We start from the raw sequence: 21,746 nt of genomic DNA on the forward strand, positions 1-21,746 counted from the left end.
GGAAATCCGCAAAATTCACGGATTGCGGATTTCCCAAAAATCCGCAAAATCCGCGGGCGTAACGGATTTACCGCTCACCCCTACTTACTTGGAGCGCCCCAGCTCCTTCATAGAATAGGTGGCCAGGGGGGTCTCGGACTCTGAACAGGTAATTCATTGATGATTTCCTCTTTTCAGGAGCAAGGGGACAATTCTGGAAGTCATTATGACACAAATGGTCACGTTGGGTTCCCTTGGTGCCTGGGAAGACAATGAGTCCAACCACAAGACTGTCCTTTCCAGGTACTGAATTTGACTCAATAAAGAGACATTGTTGGTTGCAGGTTGATAAAGTGAGGGGAGTCTGCCAGTCGATTGCCACCTGCCTGCTTGGAAAGAAATTCACTTCACATCAGCCCTAAGTCTTTCTAAGTGAAATACTTTTCACCCTGTGAGATGTCCCCATGGGCGGCCATTTTACCCGCTCCGCACATGAGTCATGTCAAGGCTCAAGGCTAAGGATAAATTGAGGGCGTAAGGAGCACTCCCTTTTGTTCAAGATATTTAGTGTATCCAATGGTGCACCGATTTGTCAGGGTAGTCAATCCTGTGTTATCAGTCCAAGTTATGATGGGTTGTGGGCCCACCAAATCGGGCACTGTGCACTTAGCGCTCCGCGCCTTAATTATACTTTACACACTTTTTCAAATTAGTTACTTGTTTTATTCTTGTTTTACTTTTTGGTTTTTTCCAGTAGCTCATGTATTATTACCATTTTTCATAATACAATTATGTAATACAATTCATCAATTTTGCAAACATTAACTCATAGAAACATATTCAATACTTTGGCTTCAGTTATATTTCCACAATGAATCATATACAAAAATTTAACTTGTGAGCCCAATGCATTTCGGCGCCGTGATGGTGCCTTCATCAGGGGCGTGTCTGAAAATCAAACATATGAAATAGTATGAGAATCTTAATACCATGTGATTCATGGGGGGTATGTGTAGCTAAACTCTATAGACGTGTCATACCTGATGTGTAAAATAATTATTTTACGTCTCACTCGCTGGGTTGAGTGTCCAATCCCTGTAAATAATGGTGAATAATCAACGTTGATTATGAAATAATAACTGCATGGGGGTTTAAAAGACTATATCTCGGAAGAACCAATGAGAACATACCTGTGTAAAAATGTTTTGTACTCGCTGAAAAGAGAAAATAATATTTATCAGGATGAAATTCCGCCCTATTTTACAAATAGATTGCTGAAGCAGCGTAGGTCATAGGACCCTTACCTTGTCTTCACCAAGATTATGATTCAATCTGGTGAGAGAAAGCTCAATTATTCAACTGTATGCGAGCGATATAGCGGAATTGTCAATATACATAATATCAACACGTAGAGGCATACCTGATACGCCAAAGATTTTCACCGTGTGGGGGGTTCCGTTTCTCGATCGTTGTCGTCCGCGGTGTGTCGGTAAGATGCCAAATGTAACTTCACGGACTCCGCCAGGACGCGGAGTTTGTAAACATTAAGGAAGGACTAAATCCCAAGTCCGTGATCGTCCCGATAACGACTATAGGCGCCATATTAGAAAGTGTAAACAACCAGCTGAACTTGCTGGGTTCTTTGCTTAATACCTTGTCAATCGTTGTCGTACGCGGTGTGTCAGTAAAATGCCACATGTAACTTCACGGTCTCCGCCAGGAAGCGGAGTTTGTAAACATCAAGGGGAGGACTAAATCACAAGTCCGTGATCGTCCCGATAATGACTTTGGGCGCCATACTAGAAAGAGTTACAACCAGCTGAACTTGCTGGGTTCTTTGCTTAATGCCTTGTAATGAAGGGGATGTTTATATACTATCATTCTGGGTTCACAATAAAATGTTACCTATGATGATTCAGAACATCGTGGATCCCGTGGCTCAAATGTCATGGAAAGTCTGCTGAACATTCAAAATTAAAAGAAATCCCTACGACTGCTAGTAACCAACGTTCTCTTCAGTTGAAAACGCTGTGGATATCTTTAAAGTATTATTGATGAACAATTAACAAGTCTTTGGAATCAATCGCTTGGGTCGTGACAGGTGTTCTGAAATCTTATAAAAATCCTGACTATGTGGTGCTTGTTGTTGACATTGCATAACCTTATTTGGTAGCCCATTGATATTTTAAGGTCGTGTGCATTGCAAGTCTCTAGACCCTTGACTCATGTGAAATTGTTTTAAGTTAATAAAGACATCTGATGGTCATGTACATTCCAAATCTGTTGGACCATTAGTCATATTCCCACATGTTAGGTTCGCTTACATTCATATTAACGTTTAGCAGTCATATACATTGCTAGTTTATAAAACCTTACAACTTGTAGACATATATACGGTTAGTATGAACATTTAGAAGTTGTCTGCTTTACAGTTATGTCGAACCCTAATTCATGTTAACACTTGTGAAATCCACATGGGTTTATAGGTCAATCTCCTTTTGTACAACTGTCTGCTTGATCAGTTCCTATCAGTATAATTGAATGTTAATTGTGTTTTTGTTGATTGCTGCTAGGAGTGTTAGTCTTGGAGATTTTACCATAACACAGTGATATGTGACGTTATTTGACCCATTTTTCTGAAAAAGTTCTTACAGATAACACGAAAGGTCATATTTGTCATTCAGCCCTGTGGGGGTTAGTGTTTTTAAGTATTTTATCCAGAATAGTTCGCGTTGCAACAATCTCTGGTGGTTGTCAATCCCTTCTTTTATCTGTACTTTTTCAATAACGAAAAATCTTAACTGAGATATGGTATGTTTTTCATCTCTCCAATGAAGTACTAAAGGTGATGTTAAGTTCTGATTACGGATTCTGCTCTTGTGCTCCGTGATGCGCACTTTCACTTTGCGTTCCGTTTTCCCGACATACATTTTGCCGCAAGGGCATTTAATTGCATATACAACGTTGTTGGAATTGCAATCACTGTTGTGTTTGAGCTGTATCACTTTTCCTGTGGTTGGATGGGTGCACACATACAGTGATACAGCTCAAACACAACAGTGATTGCAATTTTTCGTTATTGAAAAAGTAAGAACTTTTTCAGAAAAATGGGTCAAATAACGTCACATATCACTGTGTTATGGTAAAATCTCCAAGACTAACACTCCTAGCAGCAATCAACAAAAACACAATTAACATTCAATTATACTGATAGGAACTGATCAAGCAGACAGTTGTACAAAAGGAGATTGACCTATAAACCCATGTGGATTTCACAAGTGTTAACATGAATTAGGGTTCGACATAACTGTAAAGCAGACAACTTCTAAATGTTCATACTAACCGTATATATGTCTACAAGTTGTAAGGTTTTATAAACTAGCAATGTATATGACTGCTAAACGTTAATATGAATGTAAGCGAACCTAACATGTGGGAATATGACTAATGGTCCAACAGATTTGGAATGTACATGACCATCAGATGTCTTTATTAACTTAAAACAATTTCACATGAGTCAAGGGTCTAGAGACTTGCAATGCACACGACCTTAAAATATCAATGGGCTACCAAATAAGGTTATGCAATGTCAACAACAAGCACCACATAGTCAGGATTTTTATAAGATTTCAGAACACCTGTCACGACCCAAGCGATTGATTCCAAAGACTTGTTAATTGTTCATCAATAATACTTTAAAGATATCCACAGCGTTTTCAACTGAAGAGAACGTTGGTTACTAGCAGTCGTAGGGATTTCTTTTAATTTTGAATGTTCAGCAGACTTTCCATGACATTTGGCCACGGGATCCACGATGTTCTGAATCATCATAGGTAACATTTTATTGTGAACCCAGAATGATAGTATATAAACATCCCCTTCATTACAAGGCATTAAGCAAAGAACCCAGCAAGTTCAGCTGGTTGTTTACTCTTTCTAGTATGGCGCCCAAAGTCATTATCGGGACGATCACGGACTTGTGATTTAGTCCTCCCCTTGATGTTTACAAACTCCGCTTCCTGGCGGAGACCGTGAAGTTACATGTGGCATTTTACTGACACACCGCGTACGACAACGATTGACAAGGTATTAAGCAAAGAACCCAGCAAGTTCAGCTGGTTGTTTACACTTTCTAATATGGCGCCTATAGTCGTTATCGGGACGATCACGGACTTGGGATTTAGTCCTTCCTTAATGTTTACAAACTCCGCGTCCTGGCGGAGTCCGTGAAGTTACATTTGGCATCTTACCGACACACCGCGGACGACAACGATCGAGAAACGGAACCCCCTACACGGTGAAAATCTTTGGCGTATCAGGTATGCCTCTACGTGTTGATATTATGTATATTGACAATTCCGCTATATCGCTCGCATACAGTTGAATAATTGAGCTTTCTCTCACCAGATTGAATCATAATCTTGGTGAAGACAAGGTAAGGGTCCTATGACCTACGCTGCTTCAGCAATCTATTTGTAAAATAGGGCGGAATTTCATCCTGATAAATATTATTTTCTCTTTTCAGCGAGTACAAAACATTTTTACACAGGTATGTTCTCATTGGTTCTTCCGAGATATAGTCTTTTAAACCCCCATGCAGTTATTATTTCATAATCAACGTTGATTATTCACCATTATTTACAGGGATTGGACACTCAACCCAGCGAGTGAGACGTAAAATAATTATTTTACACATCAGGTATGACACGTCTATAGAGTTTAGCTACACATACCCCCCATGAATCACATGGTATTAAGATTCTCATACTATTTCATATGTTTGATTTTCAGACACGCCCCTGATGAAGGCACCATCACGGCGCCGAAATGCATTGGGCTCACAAGTTAAATTTTTGTATATGATTCATTGTGGAAATATAACTGAAGCCAAAGTATTGAATATGTTTCTATGAGTTAATGTTTGCAAAATTGATGAATTGTATTACATAATTGTATTATGAAAAATGGTAATAATACATGAGCTACTGGAAAAAACCAAAAAGTAAAACAAGAATAAAACAAGTAACTAATTTGAAAAAGTGTGTAAAGTATAATTAAGGCGCGGAGCGCTAAGTGCACAGTGCCCGATTTGGTGGGCCCACAACCCATCATAACTAAGGCTCAAGGCTAAACATCACACGCCTCGTTTGTCAGTGGAGCTCAAGGCAAAAGATGTAGCTCCAGTGCCTAAAATATCCAAAGGGCTCAGTCATTTGCCTGTGACACTATATCAATCAGGGGAGTCGGTCTGTTCACTGGCTCAGCAGCGAGTGTAGATTTCGCCGCCATCTTTGACCGTCACCGCTGTCTTCCCCAGTTCTCTTCACAGAAGCTTGAGTCTGATTTGGTGACAAATGTCACATTCTTGGAGCTGTTTGCAATGATTGCAGCTCTACAAATGCAGATAGACCAGTTTAGGGACATTAGCACAGCGTTTTTTGGGCAGAGATGAATAGCAGCCTCCTTGACCCCTAAAATGTACCATGAGTCACGTTTCCTTAGGCTTCCCCAGCAGCTTTCAGAGAGGGTCATGGAGGGGGTCACTGCTTCCCACACAAATGGCATCTGTCATTTAGGGTAAAATGCTTAGGGGCATATTTACAATAACTGGCGCATCCCTGCAAATCAGCAGGGATACGCCAGTTATTGTGCGCCACAGCTCCGCCATCATGGATGCGCCGCATTTACAATGTGGCGCACCATGGTGCATGGTGACGCATCTGTGCCGTAAAAGTGACGCATTGCTGGAGTTGCGTCGCAAGCACGACACAGCACCAGCAATGCTCTGGGGGCCCTATCTAGTTAATGCTGCGTCAATCCTTACGCCTGCTTCATGCAGGCGCAGGGTTTTGGCGCAGCATGGGCCTAAACGTGACTGAGTGAAATCTTGTAGATTTCTCTCCGACACTTTTAGGACGTGACTAATCTCCCAGATGCGTTACGTTGTAAGTACCCCGGCACCATGGAGCAGGATTTGCGCTGCCGCTGTGTCACAAAAGTGACGCAACGGCAGCGTAAATGAGGCTTGTAGATCTGCCCCCAAGAGTCTGAGGTGTGCTCCCCTGGTTTCATTGTCTCTGGCTGGGGGAGGGGTCTGGGTTTCCCCAAGACATGTGTAAAACTTTAGACATTACTGAGCTCAGCAGTGAATCTGCACATCAACAACTGAAGGACTCCTTTTCACAAGATACATATTTGATGACCTTCCCGCGGGCCCTCCACATTAGCGAACAAATAGCACCTGGAAGCACACAGATGCAGCACAGCTGGAAGACATATAGTTAGCGTGAGCAGTAGTCACAATGAAACTTCCCAAATTAAAAAGCGATCAGAGGGCTGGAGGGGCTCACATTGGTCATCGAAGGGCCCCACAGAAAGTAGCACACTGAGTGCAGGCCCTCGCTACCTAGAGATGAGGCCGAAACGTTTCGCACAATGCATCCTTTCCAGGGGGGCCCCTTCATGTGGGCGGAGGAGCGCCATCCCATTGCTTTCTCGCAGTGCGAGAAAGCAGAAGGGTTTGGTTGGAGTGGGAGCTCGGTCCTACAACAGGGCAGGGGAGAAGTGGCTATCCCAATGCTGTGGGTCCTGATTGTTTGGTCAGCCCTCTGGAGCAGACGAAACAAGTCATGCGCACTCTGCCATTTTCTCCATTTAGGCTGGATGCAACCTACATAGAGAAAATGGTCTCCCCCATAGGCAATTGATTGGGCGCCGTCCCCACCAATCACAATGCTGCCAACGGGCCAACACTGTGGTCCGGCATCCTCGACACGAACGTCGGTCCTCTCGGCACCAGTAGTCTCTAGCCAACTAGGATGTATGTCAACAATACGGCTATTCTACAGCGCTGCTCTTTCCCCGCAGGGGAGACCCTGAAGGTTGAGCAGTTCAGGGGCAGAGTCAGTCACAGGTTAGGTCGAAACAGTCCCTATGTTGGACCTCCAAGATGTCATTTGGCCTGGGCAGAGCCAGAAGCATGTCAGGATGATGTGACTGACTCCGCCCCAGATCTACTGGTCTTTGGGGTCTCTGGCCTGCCCGGCTCAGCCCACTCAGGGGTCCTTTTTATTGTTTACTCCGGGGAATGCATCATTTTTCAGCCACACTGCTCCTCCCAGATAGAAACTGGAGTCAACGCATGGAGTGGTTTCCTTGAGAGCACACAAATAACCCGAATAACCAGTGGAGGAAAGACGTCCCTTTGGTTTCAGAGCAGTATAGTGCTTCAATGCCTCATCAGGAATAGTAAGCACTATAAAAATGCAATTACAATACAATATATAACGTCCTGATCCATACTGATACAAAAACACTCAGCGGCCGGACAGTCCCCTGTCAGGCAATCACCGTCACTGCCTCAATTCAGGAAGGACCCAAGACCTGGCTCTTCATGAACTGCAGCCGCACCCCTCCCATCACCTTGAGACCCTAATAGGTCATTAGCAGCGCTCTATAAGTACAACGATTGATTGATTGACTGAACTGTAGCGCATGGAGGCTGCATGATAATTCCTATATACTGCTTGACACTCACACAAGACAGAACTGCATGGGATCGCGTCGATCACTCGGTGCTGCACCAGTCCGCAGCATCAACCCACCCATCACCAGATGGACAGGCAGGGACCAACCAAAGAGATCCACCACATTCTGCTGGCCAATGAAAGGCTGTCATTCAGCCCATCACGGTCGATCCCGACAAGCTACATACTGTGACGGTTCCTGACGTCTCACAATGACAATCAGAAATGGGACGATGTTCACAGAGTCTGTCCCAGCAGATGTCTGTACTATGTCTTCCTCCAACAGATGCCAGAGTAGCTTTGCACTTGTCACTCGCACTATTCATCCACCCCTAAGCGCTACTTCCCATAACACTCTAACCACGCCTCGCTGGTCCTCACGCATGACATGGAAACAATTCCCACATAAGACGAAGACAACGACCTTCCGACCACATACCCTGCACGGTGGAGCATGCTACTCAGGGAAACAAGCGCTTCAACGCGCCACATCAGGATAGTAAGCGCTGTATAAATGTTGCAATACAATACTATACTACCTCCCTTAACCGCTGCATCTCCTGGCGTTTACATCCACAGGGCACTCGTGCGGGGTCATGGGGGGACAGCATGTAGTCTAAGTAAGTAAAGTCTGCCTCTCGCCCTGTACAACTCTCTCTCCACATTCTTCTGCTCCCCTCCATTTTCTCTTCACCGTCTTCTCACTCTTTCCCTGATCTTTCTTTCACTTTATTCTAATTTTTATTTCACACTTTCCCTGGTGCTCCTCAGTGTTTCTCTCTTCCTTCTTCACTCTTCCCTTCTTCTCAAGTTTCCCCGAAGTATTTATGTGTCCCTCTGATCTCTTCCTCCCTTTACATCCCTTATTCGAGCTCTCAGTTTCATACAATCTCTTTTTCTCTCCCTCTCTCGCTCTCTATCTCTCTCTCTCTCTTTCTCTCTCTCTCTCTCTCTTTCTCTCCCTCTCTTTCTCTGTCTCTCTCTCTGTCTCTCTCTCTTTATCTCTCTCTCTCTCTCTCTTTCTCTTTCTCTCTCTCCCTCTCTTTCTCTCTATTTGTCTCGGTCTCTCTCTCTCTATCTATCTTTCTCTCTTTCTCTTTCTCTCTCATTCTCTCTCTCTCTCTCTGTCTCTCTCTCTCTTTACCTCTCCCTCTCTCTCCCCCCTCTCTCTTTCTCTCTCTCTCTTTCTCTCTCTCTCCCTCTCTTTCACTCTCTGTCTCTGTCTCCCTCTCTTTCCCTCTCTGTCTCTGTCTCCCTCTCTTTCCCTCTCCCTCTATCTCCCTCTCTCCATCTCTTTCTTTCCTTCTCTCTCTCTCTCTCTCCCTTTCTCTCTTTCTCTTTCACTTTTGTCATTCCATATGCTAGCTTGAATTTGAATTGAATTTGAATTTAAAATATTTCTATAGCGCGACGTTCACCAAACGGTTTCTTGGCGCTTTAGGAACATGGAAGGCAAAAGCAGAGAGATAAACAGAAATGGGTTCAGAAGTGAATTCACTGTGGAAAGGCTTGGCTTCACTGTCTCTCACTTTTGTCATTCCATATGCTAGCTTCTCTGTCTCTCTCGCTTTTGTCATTCCATATGCTAGCCTCTGCGTCTCTCTCTTTCTCTTTCACACTCTGCTAGCCTCTTTGTCTCTCACTCTCTATCTTTCTGTGTCTTTGTCATTGCAGAAGGCAAGTATCTCTGACTCTCATTCTCTCATTCTCTGTCTCTAACTCTTTGGCATTTCACAAGCTAGCCTCTCTGTCTCTCTCTCTCTCACTCGCTCTCCCTCGCTCTGTGTCATTTCATATGCTGGCCTCTCTGTCTCTCTCACTCTCTCTCTCTCTCTTTCACTCGCCCTCCTTCGCTCTTTGTCATTTCATATGCTGGCCTCTCTGTCTCTCTCACTCTCTCTCTCTCTTTCACTCGCCCTCCTTCGCTCTTTGTCATTTCATATGCTGGCCTCTCTCTCACTCTCTCTCTCTTTCACTCGCTCTCCTTCGCTCTTTGTCATTTCGTATGCTGGCCTCTCTGTCTCTCTCACTCTCTCTCTCACTCGCCCTCCTTCGCTCTTTGTCATTTCATATGCTGGCCTCTCTGTCTCTCTCACTCTCTCTCTCACTCGCCCTCCTTCGCTCTTTGTCATTTCATATGCTGGCCTCTCTGTCTCTCTCACTCTCTCTCTCTCTCTCACTCGCTCTCCTTCGCTCTTTGTCATTTCATATGCTGGCCTCTCTCTCACTCTCTCTCTCTCTCTCACTCGCCCTCCTTCGCTCTTTGTCATTTCATATGCTGGCCTCTCTGTCTCTCTCACTCTCTCTCTCTCTTTCACTCGCTCTCCTTCGCTCTTTGTCATTTCATATGCTGGCCTCTCTCTCACTCTCTCTCTCTCTCTCTCTCACTCGCCCTCCTTCGCTCTTTGTCATTTCATATGCTGGCCTCTCTGTCTCTCTCACTCTCTCTCTCACTCGCCCTCCTTCGCTCTTTGTCATTTCATATGCTGGCCTCTCTGTCTCTCTCACTCTCTCTCTCTTTCACTCGCTCTCCCTCCCTCTTTGTCATTTCGTATGCTGGCCTCTCTGTCTCTCTCTTTCTTGCTCTTTCACTCTCTTTCTGTCTCGGACTCTCTCTCTCTCTTTTGCACTCTATGTCATTTCATATGCTAGTCTCTCTCTCTCTCACTCTCTCTCCTTGTCATGTAATATGCTGGCCTCTGTCTCTGTGGGATCACTGACAGAATTTTGCAAACAGAAATATGGTGTAGAGAGAATGTTGTGTTGAAAATGTCGAGGAACAAAATATCAAGACGGTAAGTGTCAATAGGTGAGACTAGATTTACTCTTCTTAACTCCAGATCTACGTACCGCAAAGATATATATTTATTGTCAAGGTACATATAAGTGGAGGTATGTATAATCAAACTTTGTTTACCTATAGAAATGTACTTTCACAATATTTTTGTACTTGATAATCTTGACGCGATATTTGATTCCGATATTCTGTCTAAACACCCTTTCTAACACTTTCTGTCATTGCAGGTGCCAATGTCTCAGGGCCTCATTTATGAGGTTTTGGCGCAGGACAGTGCCGCAAGGAATCTTGCGGCACTGCCCTGCGTCAAAACAAAAGGGCAGTAATTTGCTGTATCTATGTGATACAGTGCATTCCTTTTCCCCAGCACCTGCGCACAATGGGTCGCCATGCGCCAACGTAGGCACCCTTGCACCACAGTGCAAGGGTGCCTGTGTTACAGGGCGGATTGTTTTTGTGCAGGAAGGGGCACCTTCCTGCGCAAAATCAATCAATTCCGGCAATTTCCTCTTTTTATGCAGAATGCAGCACACATAGAAAAAGGAAAAAACTAGGAGAAATGAAAACGCTTCCCCTTGTTGCGCTTCCCTAATGCCACCACTGAGGTGATGTTAGATTCTGACACATTCCCAGGTTTACGATTTCTCTGAAATCTGGGAGTGCTTCTGATTCCATGGCATTGCGTGGGAACACCCCCAGCAACACCCTTGGAACGCCCCTTTCACGCAGTGATCTGCATGAATGGGGCACTTATTTATACAAGGCCATGAAAAGCCATCTAGAGTGAATGTCCCGGCGGCACTAAAGTGCCCCCACTTGCCCTCTCTCCCATCTCTCTCTCTCTTCCCACTGTCACGTGTCAGCCTGTCTTTCACTCTCACACCATGCACCCCTTCTTTCCAACTGTTTCTTCTTTCACTTTCTTTTTTTCTCTTCTTCTCTTTCTTCCCCTCCCTCTTTCCCCCTATATTCTCTCTGTTATTCTCTCCACCAATCACACTCTCTCCTGTCTGTACTCACCTTCCCCCCTGCTGCCCTCTTCACTTCTCACATTCTTTCTCGTGTTATTGACACCCTGTATTTCTCATTCCCTGCTCACGCATCCTGGGTCCCCCCTCACCCCTTTGGGTGCATGGGCATCCACAGGTGGGACAAGGAGGGGCGCTTTCCCCCCGGGAGTGCCCCTTCTTGCCCCTCCCTGTGGACGCCCATGCTTAGTGTCTGTCAGTCACTGCCTTTGTTTGTGGCTCATCTTTTTATTCACTCTCAGGCGTGCATTGATGGGAGATATATATATTTATAGTGTTCTGGTGTGTGGTGCTTGCATCAGGAATTGCCTTTTGTTAACCTCATGGGTGCTGCTGACGAGTTCAGCTTGTCATGAGGCACAGTGGAGCTGCACTAATGATGAGCTGAGCTCGTCACGGCCGTTGGAACGTTCGCATGCGGGGGTAATTACCCGGCTGTGCAGAACGTTCTAAAAACGGGTGTGGCCGTGACGAGCTCAGCTCGTCATGAGTGCAGCTCCGCTGTGCCTCATGACGAGCTGAGCTGCTCGTCACCAGCACGGCGGCGCTGCACGCGGCCCGAAACACCCCGCAACAAAGGGGTTAAAGGTGTAAGTTGTACTTCCAGGTTTCTGAAGCAGTCGTCTGTCTCTGTCCTTTGTTGTTTTCATGACACTGCTGGTTTCTCTGGTGGCTGCTGTTTGTTCGCGATGGGTCAGGATCTTGGCTCAATCAGAATGTAGTGTTCAGCTTTTGGGGTGCCAGGGGGTAACTTTAGGGTTCAGGGTGGGTGTGGGTTTTGGGGTGCCAGGGAGTAATTTTAAGGTTCAGGGTGGGTTAGGGATTAGGGTGGCAGGGGGATAATTTTAGGGTTCAGGGTGGGCAAGGGTTTTGGGATACCAGGGGGGTAATTTTAGGGTTCAGGGCAGGTATGGGTTTTGGGGTGCCAGGGGGGTAATTTTAGGGTTCATGGTAGGTATTGGTTTTGGGATGCCAGGGGGACAATTTTAGGGGTCAGGGCGGGTATTGGTTATGGGTGCCAGGGGGGTAATTTTAGGGTTCAGGGCGGGTATGAGTTTTGGGGGGAAGGGGTAATTTTAAGATTCAGGGTGGGTGTGGATTTTAGGGTGCCAGGGAGTCATTTTAGGGTTCAGGTGGGTTAGGTATTGGGGTGCCAGAGGGATAATTTTAGGGTTCAGGGTGGGCATGGGTTTTGGAGTACCAGGGGGCTCATTTTAGGGTTCAGGGCTGGTATAGGTGTTGTGGTGCCAGGGGAGTAATTTTAGGGTTCAGGGTGGGTATTGGTTTTGGGGTGCCAGGGGGACAATTTTAGGAGTCAGGGCGGGTATGGGTGCCAGGGGGGTCATTTTAGGGTTCAGGGCGGGTATGAGTTTTGGGGGGGCAGGGGTAATTTTAGGGTTCAGGGTGGGTATGGGTTTTGAGGTGCTAGGGGGTCATTTTAGGGACCAAGGCGGGTATGGATGTTGGGGTGCCACAAAAGAAAGAGATGGCTATGGCACAACAACCCTATAGTGTAGGAGATCACATGCGGCTTACTTCCTGCCCCCCATGGCTTCTCCTGTGCCCCAGTGTTTCTTGTGCCCCACCTGGCACACATCATGTTGAAGGATGATGATGACGTTAATATTTGGCTTCCCCTGGAAAAATTTCTGTGGACGCCCATGTTTGGGTGTACTTTCTCTATTACCCTTATTTTTCTCACTCACTGCCTTTTGTTGTTCTGTTTATTCTGTCCTCTCGATACCACCTTTCACAAGGTATCTTTACCTTGCCCCCGACCCTCTCCCCCTCCGATCTCCCTCTTATTCTTTGAACCAGACACGCCCCCTTCACCCCCTACCGTGGTCTGTAGGAGGGGTGATCTGACCATAGCTTAAGAAGGTCCCAGATTGTGAACTCTCTAGCGCTTACTAGGCACACGAGTCTTCAGTGTGGTGTAGTATCATTGCTTTGTTGCACACTCCGCCCCCTCTGTTATTCCTTGACCCGGACCGCCCGCCGTCCGTCCTCCGCAGGAGGGATGGTGCACCTTAAAGTGGTCCCGGATTGTGAACTCTCTAGCGCTTACTTGGCACCCGAGTCTTCAGTGTGCTATAGTATCATTGCTTTGTTGCACACTCTGCCCCCCCCCCCTGTTATTCCTCGAACCTTGCCCCTGCCCTGCCCTGGGATGATGCTCCTTAAAGTGGTCCCATGTTGTGAACTCTCTAGCGCTTACTTGGCACCCGAGTCTTCAGGGTGCTATAGTCAGGGCTCGAGTTGGGGTACCATGCGGGTGGATGGCGTCCCCCCACTTATTTTACCGGGTGGACGCCGTCCCCCCTGCCCAAAAGATAGAGCCGGTACCTGACTCTGCACCTGCGCGCGCGCTCAGCACTCACCAAACCTCACCTCTTGTCGAGGGAGGGCGGACAGAGCTCTTAAAGTTGTTTCACGTTCATGGAGCAGTTCAGTGTGACAGATGGACGCTCGTATATTAGAAAAGGTCAGTATGTGTTCACACATTTCAGACGAGAGCGGCAATTTTACTGTGGGCAATAAATACGCAAGGTGACGAACGTAAACATTGTGTTTTGCCCTTTGAACCTGCCCCCATTGCCTTGTAACCTTTGTTAATTAGAGGGGACTACTTGTGTGACGCGTCACTTTCTGTTGTGATGTCACTTCCGGTGACACAACCCCAACTTGGAGCATCCCCCCCACTTCTTTTTTTAGGACTTGTGCCCTGGGTTTTAGTCTCAGTAGAGCACATCTTGAGATCTGTAGCGGCGCCTCGGAGAGGTGTCGTGTCTGTGTGTGTGGGGGGGGGGGGGGGGGGGGGGGCTTGTTGGTTTTCAGCTAGAGTGCATTTATGGAAAGCGTTTAACCCTTCCAACACTCGTGCTGATAAGAGCAGTGTAGTGGCGATTCCGATCTTTTATATCTGGTGGTGCAAGAAGGATGCCCAACGCAGGTCCAGGAGAGCCAGGTCAGATGTCTAGGACAGCCTCTGACTATGTAAATGAGCTCCCACTACATTCACTGGATGTAATATCTCAGGATGGCTCAGTGAGTTGAACGCATACAGTGATTTGTGGGTCACGGGTGCGATTCCGTCAGGCCTGTAAACCGAGTATGTGTGTGCAGCTATCGGGGTGATAATGAACGTGTGTGCCCCCCCCCCCCCCCCCCCATCCCCACACACACACTCACGGTCTTCCCTGGTTTCAGAGACTCACCCTGGAGCTTTGGGGCACTACTTGTAGCTGGGTGTTTTCGTCGGGCAATGTTCCGATCTCTCACCATAAAATAAAGAGGGTGCGTTGGGGGGGGGGGGCAGGGGGTGGAGGGGGTCTGAAGGTTTCGGGGACGGGAGTGACAAGCACAGGATTGCAACAGAATTCATAGCCTTCGCATTCAACCAAGGGCCTCCTTGACTCAGCCCAAGCTTTTATGAACCCCACCCAAGACCTGCCCCCCTCTTCAGAAGGAAAAACTCGCACCCACTGCCTATTCCAAACACCTCGGTGACCTACTCTTCCAAGCAGAAAGCGCCTTGAGACAACTTTCTCTGCACCGATGCGCTGTACAAATACATCCAACCAACCACTGGGGCAGTAGCAGTTTTGTTCGGCGCTTTCTGTAAAATGTTAAAAAACACGAGGTGCGTTATGTTGTTTGTAATTAGATTAGCACCTGAGACTCGTTGCTGTGTCGGGATGTGAATCCATGGGGCGTATTTTTCCTCAAGAAGAAAGTATCTTGCACCCTAGACCTAGCCTAGAGGGTGGTGTCGTGAGGTGGGCGGGGGGGGGGGGGGGGGTATGTCCTTCTTGTTGCAGCAGGTGCAGTGGCACCGGGCGGGCCCCGAGGAGCTCATTGAGGCCTGGTAGTTGCTATATTTCACGGCGCCAGCAGCAGTGACCGTCACAGGGCTCGTGTTCCTTGGCCGCCCCAGGGCCCCCGTGCTCGTGCTGCGCTGCAGTGTTGGGGTCCTGTGAGCGACGGGGCCCCTTTTGCAGCACACCTCCCGCAGCACAGGTACGGGCTGCACAGAAGAGCAGCGACAGGGCAGGCCGTACAATGTATTTGCGGTGCCGCCTCTCTTGCACTGCAGCGCTAGCGCCTGGAAATGAGAGGTCGAATACAGCGCACCTGGGCGCTCTGCAGCGCTAGCCCCTGGAAGTGAGAGGTCGAATACAGCGCACCTGGGCGCTCTGCAGCGCTAGCGCCTGGAAGTCAGAGGTCGAATACAGCGCACCTGGGCGCTCTGCAGTGCTAGCGCCTGGAAGTGAGAGGTCGAATACAGCGCAGATGGTGCTCGGCAGCGCTAGCGCCTGGAAGTGAGAGGTCAAATACAGCGCAGCTGGGCGCTCTGCAGCGCTAGCGCCTGGAAGTCAGAGGTCGAATACAGTGCCCCTGGGCGCTCTGCAGTGCTAGCGCCTGGAAGTGAGAGGTCGAATACAGCGCAGATGGTGCTCGGCAGCGCTAGCGCCTGGAAGTGAGAGGTCGAATAAAGCGCAGCTGGGAGCTCGGCAGCGCTAGCGCCTGGAAGTGAGAGGTCGAATACAGCGCTCTGTAGCGCTAGCGCCTGGAAGTAGAGAGGTCGAATACAGCGCAGCTGGGCGCCCCGCAGCGCTAGCGCCTGGAAGTAGAGAGGTCGAATACATCGCAGCTGGGCGCTCTGCAGTCAGAGGTCGAATACAGCGCTCTGTAACGCTAGCGCCTGGAAGTAGAGAGGTCGAATACAGCGCAGCCGGGCGCTCTCTCAAAGAGTCCAGTGCAGTTGCAGTGTGTGTGTGTGCTGGGGGGCGGGTGTAAAAAGTATCTGCCTCCTATTAATAAAAGATGCCCGTGCGCCGTGGGGCTGCTGACTGCGTTTATGGGGTGGGGGCGGGTGCACTGGGGTCCCTCTGGAAAAGGGCCGTGTAGGAGAAGGGGTGCTCCTGCAGCAGAGGACGGTTGTAGGAGCGGACGAATGTCCCCCCTCTATGACGAGAGGCGCCCCTGAAGCCGAGGAGGCTGTGAGAGCTGTGCCCCCCCCCTACCAAAGGAGGCACCCCTGCAGCCAGGGGGGCTGTGCCCCCCCCCCCCCTACCAAAGGAGGCGCCCCTGCAGCCGAAGGGGCCTCTTGGCGCTGTGAGAGGTGCCCTTTCTACCCGAAGAGGCTTCCCTGCAGCCGAGGGTGCCTGTGGGGTGTGCCCCCCCCCCCCCCCCAAGCCAGAAGAGGCGCCCAGAAGACGCCCCCCACCCCCTGCGGTCCTGTGGGCCTCTCAGGGCGGTGGGGTTTGCCCCCCTCTGTCCTAAAAGGTGCTCCTGCAGCCGAGGGGGCCTCTGCGGATGAGGGCGGTGTACCCTCCACCAGAAGAGGCGCTCCCGCGGCAGAGAGCGTCTATGGGGGCTGTGGGATGTGCCCCCTCTACTAGAAGGGGCGCCCGGAAGCAGGGGGTGCATAGGGGCTTTCTGGCGACCCCCTTCAGTTAGAAGCCATGCCACTACACCAGAGGCGCCTCTTGGCACTGTGGGGTGTGCCCCCTCGCCAGAAGTCCCGCTGCAGCAGAGGGGTGCCTTTGTTTGAACCCCTGGATTCTTGCCCATCTATGAGAAGGGGTGCCCTGAGCAGAGGGTGATTCTGGGGGCTGCGCGGCACTTATCCCCCGAACTGCCCCCACCCTCCTCGTGTAGTGCCTTGAAGCCCAGCGATAAACGCAACAGAGGTGTGCCTGTAAACCTAGTTGGGGAGGGGGACGGCCTCCGGACTCTTTTAAGGGCCAGGCAGGGTCCGGTTCGAGACCCCCAGATATCGGGGTCCAGTGCAGGCGGGCTCGACGAGCCCTGGCGGGGGATGTGTGAGAGCCCTGGGGTCTCTTCTGTGCGCTGCTTGCTCCATCTACAGCACTGCCCCCTCCCCTGCTCCCGCCAGTACTGCCGGCAGGCTTCATTCACCTTCCGCCGCTGCCTTCAGTGCACTGTGTGAGTGACAGGTGCAGACGGCTGCAGAGACACTCACCAGACAAATATCTACAAGCATCGGTCTCTCTCGGAAGAGACGTGTGCTGGTGCACGGGGTGTGTGCCGCTCACACACCCCCTGTGTGAGATGTGCTCCCAAAATGACACCCATATGACAGTCGCTGTGGGTCCCGGCCGGGGCCCCTGAAATTATGTGGCAGGGACGGACCAAGTCATGCGGCGAGGTGGACCAAATTAAGCGCCAAGAAAATGCACACTATGCGCAATAATGCAGCACATTTCGTGGCGGTATTTCTTCACTGTTCTGTCATTTTTACAATCTAACGCTGCCCAGAGAAAGGTTTCCCTCCATTAATAACGTTTAACCCATAAATGCAGTGATCGCAAACTGAAAGGTGACTGCCACTGGGTGAGAATTGGCCTGCCACTGCTCAGTAACACCTGTGGCCAAGTTCTAAATAACTTTGATCTTTTTGAGTTAGAAACATTGTTTGTAAAAGTCTGCAAACTATGCAGAAGATGATGGCTTATGCTTCAAATTCGGGTAATCCATAGTTATGCGCAGGGCTCAAGTCCTACAAAAAGAAGCGGGGACTCACCAAGTTAGACAGAATGGGTGTGACATCACCGCTCCTGACATTAAACTGTGACATCACAGGAAGTGATGTCACTGTGGGTGACATCACAGGAAGTGACATCACTGGGCATGACATCACATATGGCATCACAGCAAGTGGCATCACAGTCAATGACCTCACAGGAAGTGACATCAGACCTTAAGGCTTCACATATGTTTAGCAGGTCCATTATGAGTGCATTTGAGGGCATTACAATAATTAAGAAATTCGATTTTGCATTAAAGTTGTACCAAAATATTGACACAACCCAGACACGAAATCTGGGCCTCAACGTATAGATTTTCTTTTTTTAACCCTGCCACAAAGAAATTGGCAAAAGGGAGAAACGTGGCAGTAAATATGTTCTGCTTAACGATGGATGATTTTTAAATCTGTTACGGGGTTAAGGCACCTGCTGCAGAGAGCTCTGTGTGTCAGTTACATCTCAGGGAATAATAGTAATGGTAAGATAACTCTGGAAGGCAATGTATTTTCTGGAGAAATCTCAGTTTTTCCTAGCCCTAGTGTTGAATCGAAGTAGCATAGAGGGTTCATATATCTCCAGCACAGCACAATATGCAACACGCATGTGACAGAATTGTATTTCATGTAAAAGGGTAAATGGGTCACGCTTTTAAGACAGAGATGCTGTTGTTACTCGCAGTTCATGCATTGTAATTCTGCTACTACAGCACAGTGAGCTGTGAAAGACACGTGGCTCCTGCGCCTTGTAACCCTGTCTTATGGACCGCTTCTTTTATATTGATGCACACACACATGGTTCATTGTCTATGTATAATCTGTACGTGTGATGTAAAGCGCTGTGACACCCTGCGCTGGCATTATTAGTGGCACTACTCATCCCAAAGCAGGGTGTCAGAGCGATTTACATCACACGCACATGAATACCAATTTACATACCACTACTTTGTCTCTTTTTTTTTATAGTGCTTTGCACAACTGTAGTGTAAAACAGTATTTAAACTGAAGACGTGGTTATTCAACCAGTGAACCCAGATACCAATCTACTGATCAGGGATACACAGCATTGCATACCAGCGCCGAGACGCCTACGGGTATTTGCACGCGCTCTATAAATATCATTAAATAAATATCATTAAATAAATAGTGCTATAAAAGAAATAAAATAACATGGTGGTATTTAAATTGTTACTGTGTGTAAATACTGGGGCGACCAACACATCTGGCGTTCTTCTAGTGCGTGCACTTATATCACTTCTATACAGGGACTGAAGAAAGTCAAGGCACGTCTCTCTCAAGTGCCTGTAGTGATTCGGGTCAGATGTATGGAAGGCGTTTACCCACTCTGTGTCTAGGGGAAGATGTGTTCATACATAGGGCCCAAGAAGGCAGCCTTTGATTCCCCTCCATTGCATCTCGGTGTGAGGGGCACGATGCTCCCAGCCAGGGGGCGCCAACAAGTGTGGGTGCCGCTTGCATCTGATCAGCCCCTTCCCCACCTGCAGGGGGCGCTCGGAACGAAAGCAGACACCGTGCCGGCGCTGCAGAGAGAGCCCGGGCGTCAGAAAACGAACCCAGGACGATCGCAGCAGATTTCCGTGACAATAGTGGGCAGACGGCGTCTGCGCCCGACCCCAGCCCTGGTTATGCGGAAAGCACCGCAGGATCGCAGAATTCCAGTCTCCCTGGACCCAGGGCAACCGGCAACGTCTGCCAGGGCGCGAAGCTTGACACCCTGGAGGCCCACGGCACGGGGTCTCTCCTGAGCCCACTCCCCAGAGTGACCCTCACTTCCCCTGATCCCCTGAACACTGTTGGACTACTCCCAGCACCCTGGCGCCTTATTACCTTACGATTGGAGGGCTGGCAGGAGTGAGTGAGTGTGTAACTGAGTGACTGAGTGTGTGAGGGAGTGTGTGTGTGTGTGTGAGTGAGTGAATGAGTGTGTGAGTGTGTGAGTGAGTGAGTGAGTGTGTGTGTGTGTGAGTGAGTGTGTGAGTGAGTGAGTGTGTGTGTGTGTGAGTGAGTGAATGAGTGAGTGAGTGTGTGAGTGAGTGAGTGAGTGAGTGAGTGAGTGAGTGAGTGAGTGAGTGAGTGAGTGACTGAGTGAGTGAGTGCGTGTGTGTGAGAGTGAGTGAGTGTGTGAGAGAGTGAGTGAGTGAGTGTATGTGTGAGTGAGTGAGTGAGTGTGTGAGTGAGTGTATGTGTGTGAGTGAGTGTGTGAGTGAGTGAGTGAGTGTGTGAGTGTGTGTGTGAGTGAGTGAATATGTGAGTGAGTGAGTGAGTGAGTGTGTGAATCTGTGAGTGAGTGAGCGTGTGAGTGTGTGTGAGTGAGAGTGTGTGAGTGAGTGTGTGTGTGTGAGTGAGTGTGTGAGTGAGTGAATGAGTGAGTGAATGAGTGAGTGAGTGTGTGAGTGTGTGTGAGTGAGTACTTTGCATCATAGCACGACTCAAAATGAAATCAATAAAATAATGCGTTTTCTGCGTTTACACCCTGCCATTCAGTTAAACAACACCCACTGCTTTATAGATAGGCCGGTGCAGTATAGTTTTTATTGAATCCGTTAATAGCATGAAAACGGCGATCACGCTAAGAAAGCGATTCGAAGCCTTTCTAGCGATAGAAGGCGCTATCAGATAAACACAACACACTGCAGCTACCTGCAGCTCCTCCAGCCTGAACGGAGGGATCGCTCCCGTATGTTAGACATAGCTCTTCATACAGCCTGGCAGATTTCTAAGCACTGTCGGCTTTTGTCAATAAGAAAAGAGGACAACGGAGTGATTTGCCGAGGATCAATAAGTTATGGGCAGTTACAGGCGCCGGGAGTAGAGCGCCCACGTTCTCTTTCTCAAACTCGGCAACGTATCCCCGCCACTACCTCCTCAAAACGTAGAGTGCTACAGATTCTCGTCTGGCTGTCCCAAGGCGCTACGAAGTGAACCCAAACCAACCAGTTGGCACAATAGACTGTACACATTCTCATAAAATCTCTCTCCAAGCCTTACCTTTCGGTGCCATGTTCCTCTTCCGCAGTAGCTGCTCGCAGGTCAGGTTCCAGGCGCTAGCATTGCCGCTGTAGCTGGCGGGGGGCATAGCGCCCTGACGACACAGCAGGTCCATCAGGGCGCTGTTGTTTTCACCCAGCCTCAGGAGGGAGCTCGAGTTCTCCCCTATCCTCAGGAACTCCATGGCTCTCTCTTCTCAAAGACCACAAGTTCTCAACAATAAGTTCAAAACCAAGAGAAATTAAAATAATGACGATATTGTCTCGGGCAGGGGGCGGGCGCTGCTCCCTCCGGCCAGCTCGAGGGAGGGAGAGAGGGTTAATCCAGCCTGAAGCTTCAAAGTTCTTTCACGGCTCGCGACGGCAATATGTCTTTTTTTATTCTCTGCATTTTTCGCTTTTAATTTAAGCAAACTTTAATCATTTGAATGGCTGGCGCTGCCTGACTTCACGACTCCCCGGGGATGGCCCCCCGCTGCCCCTGGCTCTGCTTTCCTCCAGTCCTTCAGATCTGTTTTCCGCAAAATAAAATACAGAGAACAGGGGACCCCAAAAGCTGAAGGGAACCACGTCTACACTACGGGGCCAAAACACAGCCGAAAGCTACTTTTAAAAGAGTTTCAAAAAACCAAGAAAAAACACAAATTCTTCTGCTTTCGGGGGAAAAAATGCGCTGCGGCTGTCAGAAATAATTCTGCACATTGTGGGGGTGTCACTTTTATGTGGCAGGCACACCCATGGAGTGATGCTGAGAGCTGCTGCCCAGGCCGGGGTGGTCCCTGGCTGCCTCCTCTAGTCCTGCCTCTGAGCCCACAGAGATGCACTGGCGGTGGGGATGCACTGGCCACGGTGTCCACT

The 21,746-nt window shown here is 48.7% G+C and overlaps 1 protein-coding gene across 1 annotated transcript in view; it reads right to left on the reverse strand.

The window, feature by feature from the left end:
* Positions 1-21,467, reverse strand: part of CCKBR (cholecystokinin B receptor) — a 318,163-nt gene extending 296,696 nt beyond the window's left edge. The window contains exon 1 of the mRNA XM_086933722.1: positions 20,890-21,467. Coding sequence (XP_086789848.1) covers positions 20,890-21,073 — 184 coding nt within the window. The 5' untranslated portion in view covers positions 21,074-21,467. The remainder of the gene's footprint in view (positions 1-20,889) is intronic.
* Positions 21,468-21,746: the final 279 nt, after the last annotated feature.

Source organism: Lissotriton vulgaris, chromosome 8 (assembly GCF_964263255.1).
Source record: "Lissotriton vulgaris chromosome 8, aLisVul1.2, whole genome shotgun sequence".
In the NCBI taxonomy this organism is placed as follows: Eukaryota; Metazoa; Chordata; class Amphibia; order Caudata; family Salamandridae; genus Lissotriton; species Lissotriton vulgaris.